We start from the raw sequence: 16,680 nt of genomic DNA, 5'->3' as shown, positions 1-16,680 counted from the left end.
TACACTTATTTTATTTATTGAAATGGTCAGACCGAAGAAAACAAGAAAAATGAGTTAATACAAATTCAAAAGGTCCTGGGTGTTTGCATTCAATTTTTTTTTGCAATGTATTTTTAAAATGTATTGAAAGCTATTGTAACACAGCTAACAAGGGATTTGTCAGAAATATGTAGTAAAATGAATGTTTATAGTTGATACTAAGCCAAAAATTAATATGCATGTGCACATGCATGGGTATAAATTTTCATATGAATGCCTGTCAAACATCTAGGCATACTCTCTATCATATGTATGTGTCTCTATTTATACACATATTCAATGATTTACCCAATGTTTAATTGAGTAATGAATTAGTTTAATATAAACTTTAGCAAACAGAATATTTACACTTTACCCACATTTACCTTTAAAAGCAAACAAATGCCAATAACAGGCACTTCAGTGAAAGACCAAGCCCATGTTCAAATATAAATGGTAAAAATGAGAAAGAAGTTATGAAAATATATACCTTTAATTTGCAGACATATAAACACGTTTGGTATAGTACAGACACATGAGGCCAAAAAAGTAGAATGATCCGGCTTAAGCTAACACATTCCTTGTTTACACAGATATTTTGCTATAGCTCTCATATCAAATAAAATTCCCAGCTCAACACAATGAAGTGAAAGAGATCAATCACTAAGGAACCAGCTTGCTTCATGGCAAAGGAGTCAGTAAAAGCTAAGTTATCAAAGAAATCTGCTGCTGGGCTTACAAATAAACTCTTGGACCTAGTCCAAAGCCAAAGAAAGGAAGCCAGAAATGGTAGCGAACAAACCCAAACAACAACAGAAAGATAAGTATAACTTTTATATAAAGGGCCCAACTAAAGCGACTGGTAGTGTACACTAGCTTCTAGAATAATTCCGTTTTAATATGATTTTTATTTTCTCATGTGATAAATGAGTTCAAACACATAGAAACCTAATACATAACCCAAGTATGAAATACTACTGACGAGTTTTCAAAGCACCAAAATGTTGTGAACGCCTACGAAGCAACTAAGGATTGAAACAGGTCTCTGCTCCTGGCTGTTTTCCTTGGACACAATTTCCAGTTGCAATGTCTGTAAGGGAGAATATACACATTTCCCCTGTAATACTAGCAAGCACAGTGGCACAGGGAACAGAGCAATCTGAGTACACAGAAAGCAAAATACTCTTCAGCAGGTCAACTCTTTAACACATGGCCACGTTTTCACCCTTGCTAAAAACAAATTGCGCTTCTTTGTAATGCTCTTCTCTTTCAAACTATACATGATGTACTTGTGAGGTAATAAACACTCTGTTTACAAATGCATTTCTTTTCTTTCTTATCATACACTGAAGTGCGGTGAAATTCAGTTTATTTCAATTTCATATCTCTTAAATGTTAAAAACAATATATTTAAAATATACTCTTTCATTAATTTCCTGTACAACAACTGTCCTGTACAATACCTCAAAACAGTTCCCTGCAAAGGGGCAGCTGATGCCCTCTTGTGGTTAAAGGACTTTTTAGACCAAAAAAAAAAAAATGCAATGTACCATTTTCTTACCTTATTCCCAGGTTCTTTGAAAGCTGCAAACCATGTCCAAGCTTTTTTTTTTTTTTTTTCACAACAGTTGTATAGCTGTTAGTACTAATTTTCATTAGAAAATGCTGTACACATTTTATAACCTCTGATTTTGAATTTAAAAACCTGTAAACAGCTTACTTACAATATAGTACAAGTTATAAATTAGTCGTCCTTCATTGGAACTGTCATCTACACACTCTTGTTTAAGGTGATGAAGACTACCCAAAGTCAGCCAAAACATCTCTTATTCCATGATGAAATGTCAAATATTAGAAATAGCCATTGGTTTCCTCTCTCTCATATGCAAGCCAGTTTTTCCTTTGAGTGGAATTTGTACTTCCAAATTTTCGTCTTCCCTGTGATGCTTTTTCCCTCTCCTTAAACAGATGTATATGCCCATCCCTGTTACCAGTGTGACAGAACCCAAGCTTATGACAGACAGAGTCACTAGGGTGGGCACACAGGACGCAGCCTCGACTTTCCTATGAGTTGGTTCTATTGAGATCTGTGGTTCTTTCTCCTCTATATTAATTTCTGGCTCCTTTCTTAAAAGACTCTCAATGTAGCTCTCGTTACTGACCGTGTCATTGACAAACAGGTTCACCATGACCGTGGAATGGAGAGGTTCGGGATAACCATGGTCACTCACTTTCACCAGTAAACGATGGAGCCCATAGTCTGTCTGCAGCAATGCCTCTTCCAAAGTAATGTTGCCGGTTTTAGGGTCAATCCTAAAGGACTCAGGCCTCGGACCTCTTCTTCCTATGATGCTGTAGGCTATGACAGCGTTCATGCCTGTGTCTTTGTCAACAGCATAGACCTCTGTAACTGGGGAGCCGGGGAGAGTAGAAGGCAGGACCAACAGGTAGGACATGTTGGACTGAGGAAATAGAACCAGAGGAGGGTTGTCATTGATATCTAGAAGGAGAATTGTGATTTTTGCAGTCGAAGAGAGGGCAGGCTCACCCCCATCAACAGCTTCGACCCACAACGTATAGGAGCTTTGCTGCTCTCTGTCCAAAGAGACTTTAGCTCTCAACATGCCCTTTCCTGTGTCTATGACAAAAATATCACTCTGGTTCACCACCGAGAGGGCAACCCATCCATTTCGTCCAGCATCGGCATCTGTGACACTAATTACCCCGATTTCACCATATCCTGGGAAGTTTTCTGGCACAAAAAAGCTGAAGTCCTTGTTGATAAACCTAGGGCTATTGTCATTTTTATCCAGCACGGTGAGAACCACAGTGGCAACTGATTCTCTGGGCGGCTTCCCAGAGTCAACAGCTCTGACTGTGTACCTGTACTTTTCTTTCTCTTCTCGGTCCAGCTGAGTGGAAACTGTCAGAATTCCTGTCACACTGTCTAAGGAAAAATATGAGGGGGCATCAGGTCCCAGGAAATAGGAAACTTGGCCTCTCTCTTCACTGTCAGCATCCGTCGCATACAGCTTAGTCAAAAAGGCATGGGGTGCGTTGTTTTCTTCAATAGTTAGTTCCAGCAAGGGCTGCAGGAAAATAGGAGCATTGTCATTGTCATCTAAAAGTTGCACTTTAATAATTTTTTTGACATGAAATCCCTCAGAGTTCCAGGCCACCACAGCTATTTCATAGAACTGCTGTAGCTCATAGTCCATCGGTTTTGTGGTTTCCAGCAAATATTCATTATTGTACGGTTTGTAGGGTGATAGCCTAAATGGTCCTTCACCGTCCAGGTAGCAGTTCACCTTGTATTTACCTTCTGGATCTCTTATGGTGAAGAATGCAATCGGAGTGTTAATAGGCTCCAGTTCTCTCAGGTAAACAACACCATCTACCTCATTTGCTATATAACGAGGAACAATTTCAGGTGGTCTGAAAATGACTTTGATAATGGTCACCAGGGCCGTGGTCACAGCAGGGATGCAGCCTGGCCCGTTAGCAAGGATGGTGAGCTTGTGCGTTTGCAGAACACTGCCCCCAATCTTACTGAAAAGTTTAATGACTCCGGTGGTTTCATCCAGATGGAATAAATCCTTGGATGCTTGTGGAACTTTCTGGCTGTAGGCGTAAGTGATCTGAGCATTGGTTCCCAAGTCTCTATCCAGGGCCTGGACAGCTGCAACCGGGGTGCCCACTGTAGCATTCCCGAACACAGTGACATTGATTTGTGAGTCCGTGAAGAGAGGGCAATTGTCATTAATGTCAGTTATGCCGATGGTGAGGGTGGCGCTGCCCAACAGTGGTGGAGACCCGCCATCCTCCGCTATGATGATGCTCACGTACTGGTCCTGGGTCTCCCTATCCAACAGTCCCATGACAATTAGGTAGGGAGTGCGCTCCCCATTCTCATTCTCCTCCACGTCCAGGGTGAACATGCGATGGTAGTCCAGTAAGCGGTAGGTCTGCACCCCGTTCGTGCCTATATCTGGGTCCATGGCAGCATGCTCTATGGCCAGCCGGGTGTTTATAGGTGCATTTTCTGGGACCCAAACCGAGATTTGGGAAACGGGGAACTGCGGGGCATTGTCATTGATGTCCCGGATAGCGATTTTCACCTTCACAAACCTAAAGTATTCCTGAGGCAGGACCAGTACATCCAAAAGCAAAAGACAAGAGTCAGAGGAAGGGGAGGAGGAGATGGAAATGCTGCCACCCCACGCTCCTCCACCTCCTTCAAGACACAGGGCCTCCCGGTCGATCTCCTGGGCAGAAGTGTGCAGCTCCCCGGAACGGTTGTCCAGGGTCACGTACTGGCCACTCAGTCCCCGGGAGGCCAGGCTGAAGGAGAGAGGGGGGGTCCGCTCCGCGACGGGGCGCTCCGGCAGCTGCGACAACTGGTCCTGCCTCCCGGCGGCGCGGGGCACCAGCCGCAGGTCCTCGGCCAGGCTGCCGATGAGCACCCCCGCGGGCAGTCCCTCGTTCAGGCTGTACAGAAGCTCCGTGGCCCGGCTGTAACTCGCGAGGCAGGTGAAGGGTCCCACGAAGAGGAAAAACAGAAACAGATGCTGAAAGTGGGGGGAGGGGAGAAGGCTCGTTACACACACGCGGGACCACGGAGATTGGAGTCAGAAACCAGGGCCACAAGGTCATATTTACCCCCATCCCCATTACCAAAGGCAAACCCTCTAGTGAGAGAGGGATGAAGAGGAAACTTGCTGCAGAGATCTTTGCAACACTGTCGCCAAAACTTATTTTTTCTGTTCACTTTCTACCCTTCCCCCTCCTTTCTCCCGCTCCTCATCAGCACCCTTATTCAGTTAATAATCGGAATCCCAAGCCATAAAGCGTCCCTGGAAACACACGCCAGAGTGGAGAGCACTCAACTAAGACTGCGCAACGCCAAAGGGAAACCACCGGGTAGGTCATGGAGAGGGAGGAGGTGGGTAGAGGAGAGTACTGAGCGATGATGGGCAATTCATCAATTTATTTCCCATTGAAATGTTTCTACCACTAAGGTCTCTGGAACGCGAAATGTGTCACATCCCTTATTATGAGAACACCACCACCACCACCAATAATAATAACAATAATATGGAAAACATAGTGACACTTTCCCTTTGGAAGCACCCCCGCCCCATTAAATAAACACTTTAGGTCAGAGAAGTGATTTTCATTTTAGCTCTCATCTAGTGTCAAATCAAAAGAATCTGGATCTCCACCTCCTATCAAGCCCTTCCTAATCCTCCTCCCCTAAGGAAAAAGAAGTAAACGCGGAAAATGTTTACGCAAAAAAAACAATTTGTCAATTACAGTGGCCAGTCCTAGCAGGTGCCGACAGCAGGAAATCTCCTCACCCCAGTATCTCAAGCGGAACGAGCCCCCCCCCCCCATCTGCCTACAATTTCTATTTCAGAAACTTACTCTCCCGACCCAAGGACTTGCCTATTCCTTGGTAAAAGGGAGACACCTTATCCTAAACTCCCTTTCCCTCCCCCCAACCTTCCCGTAAAGTTTGGATTAAGGGAAAAGGTTTGAAAAACCATCAGGAGTAGGAACTGCCTCACAGCACAGCAACTTGTCGGGGCTGCAGGGCTCCCGGACCCCAACCCTTACCGGCAGGTTTCTGTGGCTGGTGCTGCTCCTGGGACGACTTAGACGCCCCATATCCAGGCGCAGGAGCCAGGTCGCCGGGCGCCAGCTCACTGCTAGGGCCCGCGAGCTGCGCGCATTCCCTCGGCCGCGCATTCCCGGGGAGGCTGCAGTCAGCGCGCTCCTGGCGGGAGGGCGGCGGAAGACACTCCCTCTCTGTTCATGCAAATCGCTGGGGAACTGCAGCCAATAGTCACTGGCTCGTCAATTAAGGACGGGAGCTAAAGGGGGCAGAAAGGCGCGGGGCAGAAGGGCACCGTCATGGTTTCCTTCCCCGGGCGCAGCTAAGTCCCGACCCCGCCGGAGGAGCCGGAACGGGGGACTTGCCTCTGAAGACTGCGACCAGGCGCCCCCCGGTCGGGCACCGGAGTGCGTGCCCACCAGCCTCCCTCCTCGCCGCACCAGTCAGAACCCAAGTCCACGGGCTGCGAGCGCGAGAGGGAGAATTAGAGTAAATAAATAAGCCCGCATGTATATCTGAATATATAGAGAGAAGAAGTCGGCGCTACAGAGCAGCCACAGGAGCGATCCCCAAAACGCTTGCTTTGCCACCAGTTCTTCGGAGAGACTTGCATCCAGCCCTGTGTGCACAGAGAAAGAAAAGCCGCGCTTCTCTGAGGAGGGAAGGAATTTCAAACTCTTTTTAAGGTGGTTTGAACCGGAAAAGCAAATAGATGAATTCGGGGAGGGTTTTGACATGCTCTCATTTTGAATCTTCGTTGGTGGTGGTGGCAGAGCTTCTGCTAGTTTCCTAGTTGGAGGCGCAAGGGTCTCTGGGTGTCTGCCTTGTGGTCTTACTTTAGAGACGGTTGTGGCTTCTGGCCAAGGAAGGAAAGAGCCCAGGGGGAAAGTGGAAACAATTGTGTGGTAACTAACACAAGCAGTTCTGCCCGCTGGCAATTTTAACATACTTCTCGAAGGGAGGCAAAAATTGGTTACTTTTCATTTCAAATTATTGCTTTTTTCTTTCCCTTGGAATGCTTACTGGGAAAGTGGCCCTTTAGAAAGGAATCCTGGAGGGGTGTGGTGCAAAAATGCTTGGATATTTCCTCTGATTCTCACTCTGAAGAGCCATGTGACCTGTTTCTTCCTTTATAAAATCAGGGCTGGTGAGAGACTCCAGTGAATTAAGTCTGTGAAACACTTTTTATCTGCAGGGTGCCATATAAATAATGGAAAAGACCATTGGCATTTCCCTGAGTAGACATTTCTCTTCATCACTGGGTTTCCAGATAGCCTCTGCACTGCCCTGAACATAAAATCCTCCCCACTCAATATTTAGTGACTGAGCCCAGAATAGAAAAATCTTCCTTTGGGGTCCGAGAAAGATCTGACATCCTGTGCTTTCCATAGGAACCACTTTAATTTTCCTATTCTACCTTATACTAACTAGAATCTAATCTGAATTGGTTGGCTGAACTAATTGTTTTGCTCCTTCTTATTTTCTCTCCATCTCTGCTAATTCTAGAGACATGGAGTCCTAAATATTGACAACACACTACATCAAAACATCTGGTGTGCTTATTGCACAAATGGGACCATACATGGAGTCCACAAACAAAATTCTCTGTAATACATTTCTGGCATATGATATGGATCTGATTGATAAAATTCGCCCCTTTAGGCTCTTTAGAATGAAACTGGAGTGCTGGTGAAGAGGTGGACACACAGAGGAACATGTACACGTGGGTGTGAAGCCATTATACAACTGATAAACAAAGCACAGTCAGGGAAGTAGGATAGGTCTCTTCTTCAGCTGCTAATTCTGCCCTCCAGATGAACTTTTACCATAACTGGTAAATATTTACTGAGGGATCTCTAGCTGAAACATGGCTGACTCCAAAAATCAGTATCAAGCTGCTTCAGAAATGTGTTTATGTCTTCGCGGCACTCAATACCCACATCTTCTGGAAGTTTGGGGGACACGGCCAGAAGCAGGCCATACATTGGCAGTGAGAATACATGGAGGCTGGACCCACAGTCTGAATTAATTTTACATCTATACAGACAGCAACCGTGATAGACTGTATATCCCCCTTATAGTTCATGCCCTCTCCTAAAGGTTAAAATCACTCACCTTATATTTTGGTGAAAATATAGGAATCTCTTTCCTTAATTTGTCCTTTGTTTACAATGACACTACATAGGAGCTGTCGTTTATGAAGACAATCCAGTTGAAGTGACATTGCCTCTTTGTAATTATTTTGTTGACTGTCTTTAATTTTCCGTGGACTCCTAAGCTCTTTCTTTCTCTACTTTGCCGTGGATACTTTTGGCACAGATGCACCATTTTCAGGTGTCCCCATACTACATCCCAGCAGAGTTTTGGTCTTCTGACCATATCATCCAGCTGATCTCTATGGAAAAGGTTAGTGCTTCTCCTCCCCTTCATTAAGCAGGCAAGAAATTAAATCTGTGTATTCTATAATACATAGGTTTAACAATAACTTTTCTAGAATGTTTCTATAAAGCATGACCATATGAAATATAATGGAAGTTGAAACACAGAAGTTAAACCTTCTGGAGATAATGTTTAGAATGACAATAATAACTCCCATTGCTTTGTGATTGCAAAGTCCCTGGATGGAAGTTTGTCATCAAAACTGGAAGACCTTGGCACAATTTGAGGTAAAACCTTCATGTCACAATCCAAACTGTTAACTGAGCTACTTGTTATTATCTTTCCTTTTTGAAGATCTAAGCAGAGGTTTCATGCAGGGTTACACTGTAATTGGGCCTCAGGGAAAAAAAAAAAAAAAAGGCCAATACCCTTCTTTCTTCTCCTGTACCTTCATCCTGGGTACAGTGAAACATTCCCAAACTCCTGTTCCTTATGATGCCAGTCCTGTGACCTACCATCTGGCGTCATATATTTCTTCTAAAGATGATCTGGAGAGCTTCTGTGCTATTCCTCCCTTGAAAATAATACTTACGAACTTCTCAGATGTCTCAATTGCTCTGGGCCTGCTTCCCAGGTGTTTTGTAAAAATTGATCTGGAAGAATAGTTAGATTATATGCCTCCCAAACCTATTTTTTCTTTAGACAAGGAAAACAATTTTATACAATAGATGGTACACTGAGCAGAGCCAGGAAATTTGGATTCCATTCTCTGAGTTGCTGCTAGGTTGCTGTGTGACTTTAGGTAAGTAATCACACCTCTCTATTTCAAATTTCCTATAAATACACCCCTACATACTACATGGACTTATATGCATTAAATGGCTTACCTAATATCTGTCATTATCAGACACTGAATAATGATACACAGGTGACTTTGATAATTATTTATTGCATGATCTCACTGCAGGTTAGTAATAATTTTCATTTACTGCAAGACTTCTCTCCTTGTAGTCTTACCTCTTTATAAAGTGTGAGCATGTTTGTAAATGTATGTCAGGATACTATCTTCAAACTTTGTCCATTTATCAAACATACTCTAAAACTTTAAAAATATTTGAAGTGCTGTGTTTTCCAGGTAACTTTTATAATTGAGCCATTTGAAGTGTTTTAGTAACAGTATGGTATCCACAAGTTTCATATAGTTAATATGTACACAGATATTTAAACCTATTTTGAATCATAGTTCTATAAATGTTTTAATTAATTGATGATTGTAAATAAGTATAAATTTAGAATATGACCTTATTTTAAGATTACTCCATTTTTGCTTCTTAATATATGAAATTAGCGATCCTTTAGATGACTTAGATGTATGTGTGTATATTTATGATGTATATATTATATATATGTAAGTGTAAATCCTATAAAATATAGGAATATAATATATAGTATAACATAAAATAATTATAAATATGTAATTAAATATGTTTTTATATATAACATATTTTTAAAAATACATTCTTTTGTAAATATAAATTACATATTTATACACATTACATAATATATATATATGGAATGTATGTGTGTATGCACACACACACACACACACATTCTTTGTCTGATCCAACAATCAAGACTGAGAAATGATCACATTTATAAAACCAGTACAATATTTGAAAAATAATAAAATCGACCATTTATTGCGTGTCAGTAATGTTTTGAACATGCTACTGGGTGCTTTACATGTGTATTTGCTTACTCTTCATAACAGTTTTATAATGTAGGTATTATTATTTCAATTTTACAGCTGTAAGTTACATGCCTATCAGTATCTGTGGCCCCTATCCATGGCCTCCAAAGTGCATGTTCTTTCTACTCTGGTACACCCTTCTCACCTGAATGGATGGATCTAGGGTGTATACACATTTAAATGTATTTCAAGCCAACAAATGTTTATCACTCATTTACAGTAGGAAAAACATTGGAGGCATAGATTTGCTATATGATAACTTTTTGAAGTAAAAACTTCTTTAGTTAATTACTATGTTCTAAACAGATATACATACAGAAACACAAACTCCTCTGTGTTTGGCCAGCTTCACTCTTCTTACGACTTGCAGACTTAGAATATATTATGTGTGTAGATATATTGTGTGTACTTGAAAGTCCTGAAAAGTTCTAAGTAATTTTATGGATTGCCTAGTTAACCGTCATTTTATATATTAGTTGAGAGCAAGAGAAGTGGTGCATAACTAATTCAAATCTTAAAAATTCTCCTATTTCTTGGAATAGCAGACTTTGGCCTCGGGATCAGCTCTGAATTTAGAGGATAACTTAGAAAAAGAGCAGTTATTTTCTCTTATCATCTATGACTTCCAAAAGCCTTGGTCTTAAACATTGCCGTAACTGCCAGTTAGTTACTTTATATTATTTTATTTTTCCAATTTACAAATATATTTAAGAAACAGTATTGCAGGGGCTCCCCCTTATTTGCAGGGCAGATGTTCCAAGACCTCCAGGGGATGCCTGAAAGCCCACATGGTACCCAACGCTGTTTCTCCTTTACATACAGACCTGTGATAAAGCTTAATTTATAAGTGAGGTACAGGGCGCCTGGGTGGCTCAGTTGGTTAAGCGACTGCCTTCGGCTCAGGTCATGATCCTGGAGTCCTGGGATCAAGTCCCACATCGGGCTTCCTGCTCAGCAGGGAGTCTGCTTCTCCCTCTGACCCTCCCCCCTCTCATGTGCTTGCTCTCTCTCATTCTCTCTCTCTCAAATAAATAAAATCTTAAAAAATAAAATAAAATAAAAATAAAAATTATAAGTGAGGTACAGTACAAGATGAACAATCACTAACAGTAAAGTAGAACAATTTTAACAATATACTGTAATAAAAGTTATGTGAATGTGGCCTTTCTCTCTCTCTCAAAACATCTTACTGTATTATATACTCACCCTTCTTGTGATGATATGAGATGATAAAATAGTCACATAATAAGATGAGGTGAGGGAATAACGCGGGCACTGTGACTAGCGTTAAGCTATTATTGGCCTTCCGATCACACATCAGAAGGAGGGATCATCTGCTTCTAAACCACAGTTGCCCGTGGGTAACTAAAGCCCCTGGAAGCAAAACTGAAGGAAAGGTGGGGTGTGGGGTGTGATAATTTAGATAAATTGTTGTTCAAGTATATCAGGCTTAAAAAAAAAATAAGCCTATATTGCATTTTCCCTACACAACTCAGAGATTAATTGTGAGGCTAATAGAAAATTAGCATATTGGTTCTTTTGCTAAAAAAGCTGTATAATTGCTTTAGTAAATAAATATATTATTTAAACTACTTGTACAAAAGGACGCAATTAAGATAATTTACTATAATACAGACTTGTATTCTAAAACAGTTAACAGTCAACTGTGCAATTTATGTGACTTTAGTTGATACTAACTAGTACATTCTCTTTGTTTTAGAAAACTGTGTGTAAATAAATGGATCTTACATTTCTCCTCTTTCCCCACATATTCCAATAGGAAGGGTAGAGTAGGGTAGAACAGTTAGGTAGGGTAGAACAGTTCTTTAGTTTCAGAACTTAATTAGCCTCACTTTAACAGGGATAAGTATAGCTGGGCAAAGTCATCAGAAAACCCCAGGCCTAATTTTAGCTCACATTTTCAACTTTCGCTCCTGATCCTCAAAATAAATTTTAAAAGTCATTTCCAACTCATTTAAATTTCACATTCTTTCTTCTCACTTCTGGTAGAGGTGATAATGAGCAGTGAAATCATCAAAAGAAAGGTAGTAGGATTGAGGAGGAGACAAAATGAAAGGCGTGGAAAATCCATAAAGTGGATCAGCAGTCACTGAATAATGAACAGTTAACTGAAGGCAGTTTATTGATGACATGTATGCCTTACTTCCTGGAACCGGACCCTGGGAGACTTGAAAGAAGGGAGAGGTATGGGCTGTGAGAGGATAAAGTAATCACAAGCCCTGTAAATTAGCATAGAAATTAGGTCAGGGGCAAAACAACTCCACTGAAGGAGAGAAATCATTTTACGTTTTATTGTAGGGCACTGATCCCATCCATGCCCTGTGTTCTTCAGATACCAATTCTTCACTCACAAGCTGAAGTGTTACATTTGGAAAAGCTTCATGAAAATTTGTGCGCAGGTCGTGTTTTTACACAGATCGACAGATCTTTTGCCTGGCTTTATAACATCTCTTTTTATCTGCTTCTTTGAATCTAAGGTAGGATTGTTAAAGCCTGCGTGACCGTTCTGATCTCAGTGTGTATGGTATATGAAAGCACTGAGCTAGTATTGCAGGGTCAACAAAAGGCTCTTTCAGTGACGTAAAAAGTCAACATTTTCACGGGGTAGAACTCTGATCACTAACTTCTTCTTTCTGGATATCTTTTTAGGAAGAGGCGAGAGAGTGCTGACCTTAATCTCATTTACTGCTAACATCTACCAATTACTGAGCACGTAACTTTTGCCAGGTGCCCGGTGAGCATTAGTTCTGATCTTCACAAACACCCTGAAAGTTAATGATGACCCCATTTTAAAGATAAAGAATCTGAGAATTTCAGAGGGTAAGTAGGTTGCCTGAGGTTACACAGCTGGGAAGTGGCCAAGCTAGGACTGAACAAGAAAAATTTGAGGTAGTTTACTGTAATGTTGGTGAATCTTTCTCCTATATATTCACTGAAATAAGCACACATATTGAATATTGAATATGTACGCATTATAAACAATGCATAGAATGTGATAGCAACAGAATCATTGAAAAATACCAAACTTGTAGAAAAAATGAACAATTACTGATGGAAATGTAAATGTCATATTTATGAAATAGCATATTTTCTTCTTTATTTAGATTATCAAGAAAAGGAAGTCGATTTTATAAATGAATTTTCATTAATGGTTTGGAGTTATATGCCAATAAGACATTTATTTGGTGAAAGTAATATGCTTCTTGATAATGAAATCATAAATATCCTAAAGGCTATCTAAATCTAAATTATAGATATTTAAATCTGATCAAGTTGGTATCAACTTTATTTAAAATACAATATTAATAAATCTATTTTTTTCTCCCCTTTATGGATAAATAAATTCATTAACTAGATTTTAGTGAGGCATCACTAATAATAATTAGCTTTTAATGACAAAATTGTATTACTAACTTTATTTTAAATATTTGTATGTGCCTTTAGGATTTAAAATAAGACAAATGTAGATAAGGTGACTATTACTAGATTAATATTTGATCTTACCCAGAATTTAGATTTTGTGCTATTTAACACTCACAAAGGAGAAAAGAAAGCTAGAAAGAAAAAAAAGCATAAAAAGAAAAAAAAAGATCGATTTGTATGGGAAACAAACTTTTTCCATGGTATTTTTCTCTCAATGAAAAGGATTTAAAATGCCTCGAATGTGCCATAAGCATGACATATATTCTCTATAGAAGCAATTTTTTTATTCTAAATGAGGAAATATATGACGTGTTTTCTTGAAACAAAAAAAATATTGCCACTTCCATATTCCAATACATTAAAAAAAAAAGCACCCAAATCTATTAGAGTCCTGTCAGAGCTTGTTAAATGATTAAGTAACGATCATAAAAGGCATTTGACACACAACCTTTACTAGTCATAAAGCCAAGAAACCTGAGATAGCCTTGCTAGCTGCGAGCGTGAATATTTTAGCATTTTTGTGGTATTTCTGGATCAAGATTGATTCCAGGTGCCATCTCCACATATCCGTGTTTATGTAAAAGAAGCTCTTCTAGGCTGGACATGGACAGATCCTTGGAGTCTGGATCACCGCCAGTCTGGCTCTGTGAGGTGTGACACTGCAGCCTACAGTTAACCTCTTAATAGTAGTCAAAGCAGCAGTGACTTTTTTTTTCTTTTTCTTTTTTTTCTTTTTTTTTTTGGTAAAAGGACAGATTTTCACTTCCACTTACTGTTAATCAAAAAATGTTAGCTCTCTTGAGTCACCTTTATATTTTTCCCTCCAATAGATTTTGGCAAGAAGACAACCTATTCCTTAGACGTCATCAGACGCTGAAGGGTGGCAGAAACAACATAGAAGGTACTAGACTCTTTTTACTGTCGTTGCTTTTGGTTATTTAGAGCCCACTTTCCTTGACTTTACGTGTTCATAGTCCACTTTTCCCAACTCTGTGACGCTACACTTAAGTATGTTTTGTATCTAATACCTCTGACCTATATTGACTTTGTTGGATTTCCTCTTCTCACCGTTTAACTATACGTTTCTCCAAAGATTCTGTTTCCTTCTAGTCACTCACTGGGGAGCCCTTCCATTATAATTGTAGTCATCTCTTTCTATATTTAGGCTTCCCAATGCCCCTAAATTCCACACGTCCAAAACTGTTCCTGTCACCTGAAGTCATCTATGGTTGAAAATGCCTTTCTCCCAGGTGACACCTAAGTTCCTCCCTGACGATACTTGCTCCTTCTTATTCAAAGTGGCCTGTTTCTGGGTCAAATAATGTAACATGTGACAGTGCTTCTAACACAGAACAGAAATATCCATGCTTATAAACACTAATTACTGAAGGGTAGTTTGTAAATATTATGAAACCAATAACTACTCTTGCCATTTGTTGAGGGAAGGCAGAACTGAGGTGCCCAGTTTTGTTTTCACCCTATCAATACATACAGAACTGACTGTGGTGAAACATAGCAGATACAGAAGTTTAAAGAAATCACCCAGCAGTACAGAGCATCGTTGCCTGAGAAAAGTCAGCAGCCTACCTCACAAGAGGCCCCAGAGAGTTGAATTGGAGTAGGAAGGATATAATAACAGCCACCGGTTTTTGAGCATTCACTGGACTAAGATAGACAGTTGACCCTGGATCAACACAGGGGTTCAGGGGCTGACCCTCCACGTAGTCGAAAATGCACATATAACTTAACTACTAATGACCTTACCAATAAGCATAAAAAATCAATTAACACATATTTTGTATATGTATTATATACTGTATTCTTACAATAAAGTAAGATAGAGAAAATAAAATGTCATTAAGAAAATCATAAGGAAGAGAAAATACATTTACACTGTACCGTACTATATTTATTGAAAACATCTGCATATAAGTGGACCTATGCAGTTCAATCCCATGTTGTTCAAGGGCCAACTGTATATATATATATATATATATATACACATGCATATTCACATATATAGACACACACTTATTTATATGTATGTGTGTGTATGTGTGTGCTGTATATAAATTTTCACAATAGCCCTATCAATAGGAATTATTGTTTCCAATTTAAAAATGGGGACATTACAGCTTAAAGCTTTATGTACATTATCCAAGATCACACAGCCATGTTTAAAGAGTTTTTCTTTTATTTTTAAGTCATCTCTACATGGCACTTGAACTTACAACCCCGAGATCAAGAGTTGCATGCTCTACTGACTGAGCCAACAAGGCACCCCCACAGAGCCGTAGTAAAAACCTTCCAAACATTATCTTAATTCAGGCACTATATATTACTAGGCTATATAGTTTCACAGGCTGAAAAATCTAATTTGGGGAAGGAGGACAGACAGTATTTTAAAATCTCAGGCTTAACTCATATGACCCAGCCTGACTATATGTCCCAATTTCCTAAGTCTGTTTTAGCCTATTGTCTCAGAGCATCAATAATACCCTCTTTTACTCTAAAATACTGTGGTTTAGATAATGCAATAGAAGGCAAACTTAAGTGAGCCATATTTACAAGATTGGTATAGAAACTCGATGTGCAATGAAAATATAACTGTTACAAAGACTTCCATACTTCTGTGGCATGGTCAGTGCATTCTTTTCTGAAGACAGATCTAAGTGGGGAACAAAAGAACTAGGAGAATCAAACTATAACATGAATCAAATGTTTATTCATGGCAGGCTGATGGAAATGGGATACCACAGCCATTTGGCTTCAGTTCCGGGTCACGGCTCAGTGGTTCGATGCATACTTCCTCTGGGATGCTCCCTTTATTGTTTCCAAAGCTGGCTGGTCTCTCTGCTGATGAACACATGCTTTAAAAAACAAAACAAAACAAAACATAGATACCTTACTCAGGGTATGACGAGAAGCCTGATGTCTGGGAACCATTCTACTTTCATTAGTGAGCAGTTTCATGCTTCTGCTCTGATTGTGTGATCGGCAAGAGGGCGTTTTACCTTATGGCCAGGGTATAGAAGGGCATTTCACTATAGCCTGTAGGTAGGGACAGGGGGACCGCATTGTGCCTTTGAGCCTAGGCTTTGCGGTCAGACGGACCTGGCTTCAATTCCCAGTTCTCCCAGTTACCGGTGGAGTACCGTTGAGTTTTACTTAGAATTGTAAAGACTCAATTTTTCCATTTGATAAAAATGGTTGAAAATTTTCCACACTTGCCATTTGCCAGGCACTGTCACAGGAACATTACCAGTATTAAAGTATCTAATCTTCATGCCAATCCTATAAGCTAGGGATTGTTAAAGGTCACTATTTTAATAGGAGGTATAAAGAGGGTCGGTAACTTGCCCTAGATCACACAGTAGTGGAGGAGCTGAGATTGGAAATGAGGCAGTGGGCCTTCAGAACCTACACTCCCTGACCCCCCTGTACGTCGTCCGATAACACAGGATTGAGAGCACTT

At 40.3% G+C, this 16,680-nt stretch overlaps 1 protein-coding gene across 1 annotated transcript; it reads right to left on the bottom strand.

Annotated features, from left to right (window-relative positions):
• Positions 1 to 375: 375 nt before the first annotated feature.
• On the bottom strand, positions 376 to 5,766 carry PCDH20 (protocadherin 20). The gene is made up of 2 exons (XM_035003255.1): positions 5,635 to 5,766; positions 376 to 4,586 (listed from the first exon to the last, which is right to left on the bottom strand). The coding sequence occupies exons 1-2, from the start codon at positions 5,764 to 5,766 to the stop codon at positions 1,863 to 1,865; spliced, it is 2,856 nt and encodes a 951-aa protein (XP_034859146.1). The 3' UTR covers positions 376 to 1,862.
• Positions 5,767 to 16,680: the final 10,914 nt, after the last annotated feature.

Source organism: Mirounga leonina, unplaced genomic scaffold (assembly GCF_011800145.1).
Source record: "Mirounga leonina isolate KUSES-001 unplaced genomic scaffold, KU_Mleo_1.0 Mir_127, whole genome shotgun sequence".
In the NCBI taxonomy this organism is placed as follows: domain Eukaryota; kingdom Metazoa; phylum Chordata; class Mammalia; order Carnivora; family Phocidae; genus Mirounga; species Mirounga leonina.
This window is presented reverse-complemented; position numbering and strand designations above follow the sequence as displayed.

What these genes read in the sequence shown, in the direction of transcription:
- PCDH20 (XM_035003255.1), bottom strand. Translation starts at nt 5,766, where the DNA reads ATGCGCGGCCGAGGGAATGCGCGCAGCTCGCGGGCCCTAGCAGTGAGC. An exon ending in CCAGCCACAGAAACCTGCCG is followed by an intron (nt 4,587 to 5,634) that starts GTAAGGGTTGGG and finishes CCCCACTTTCAG; the next exon opens with CATCTGTTTCTGTTTTTCCT.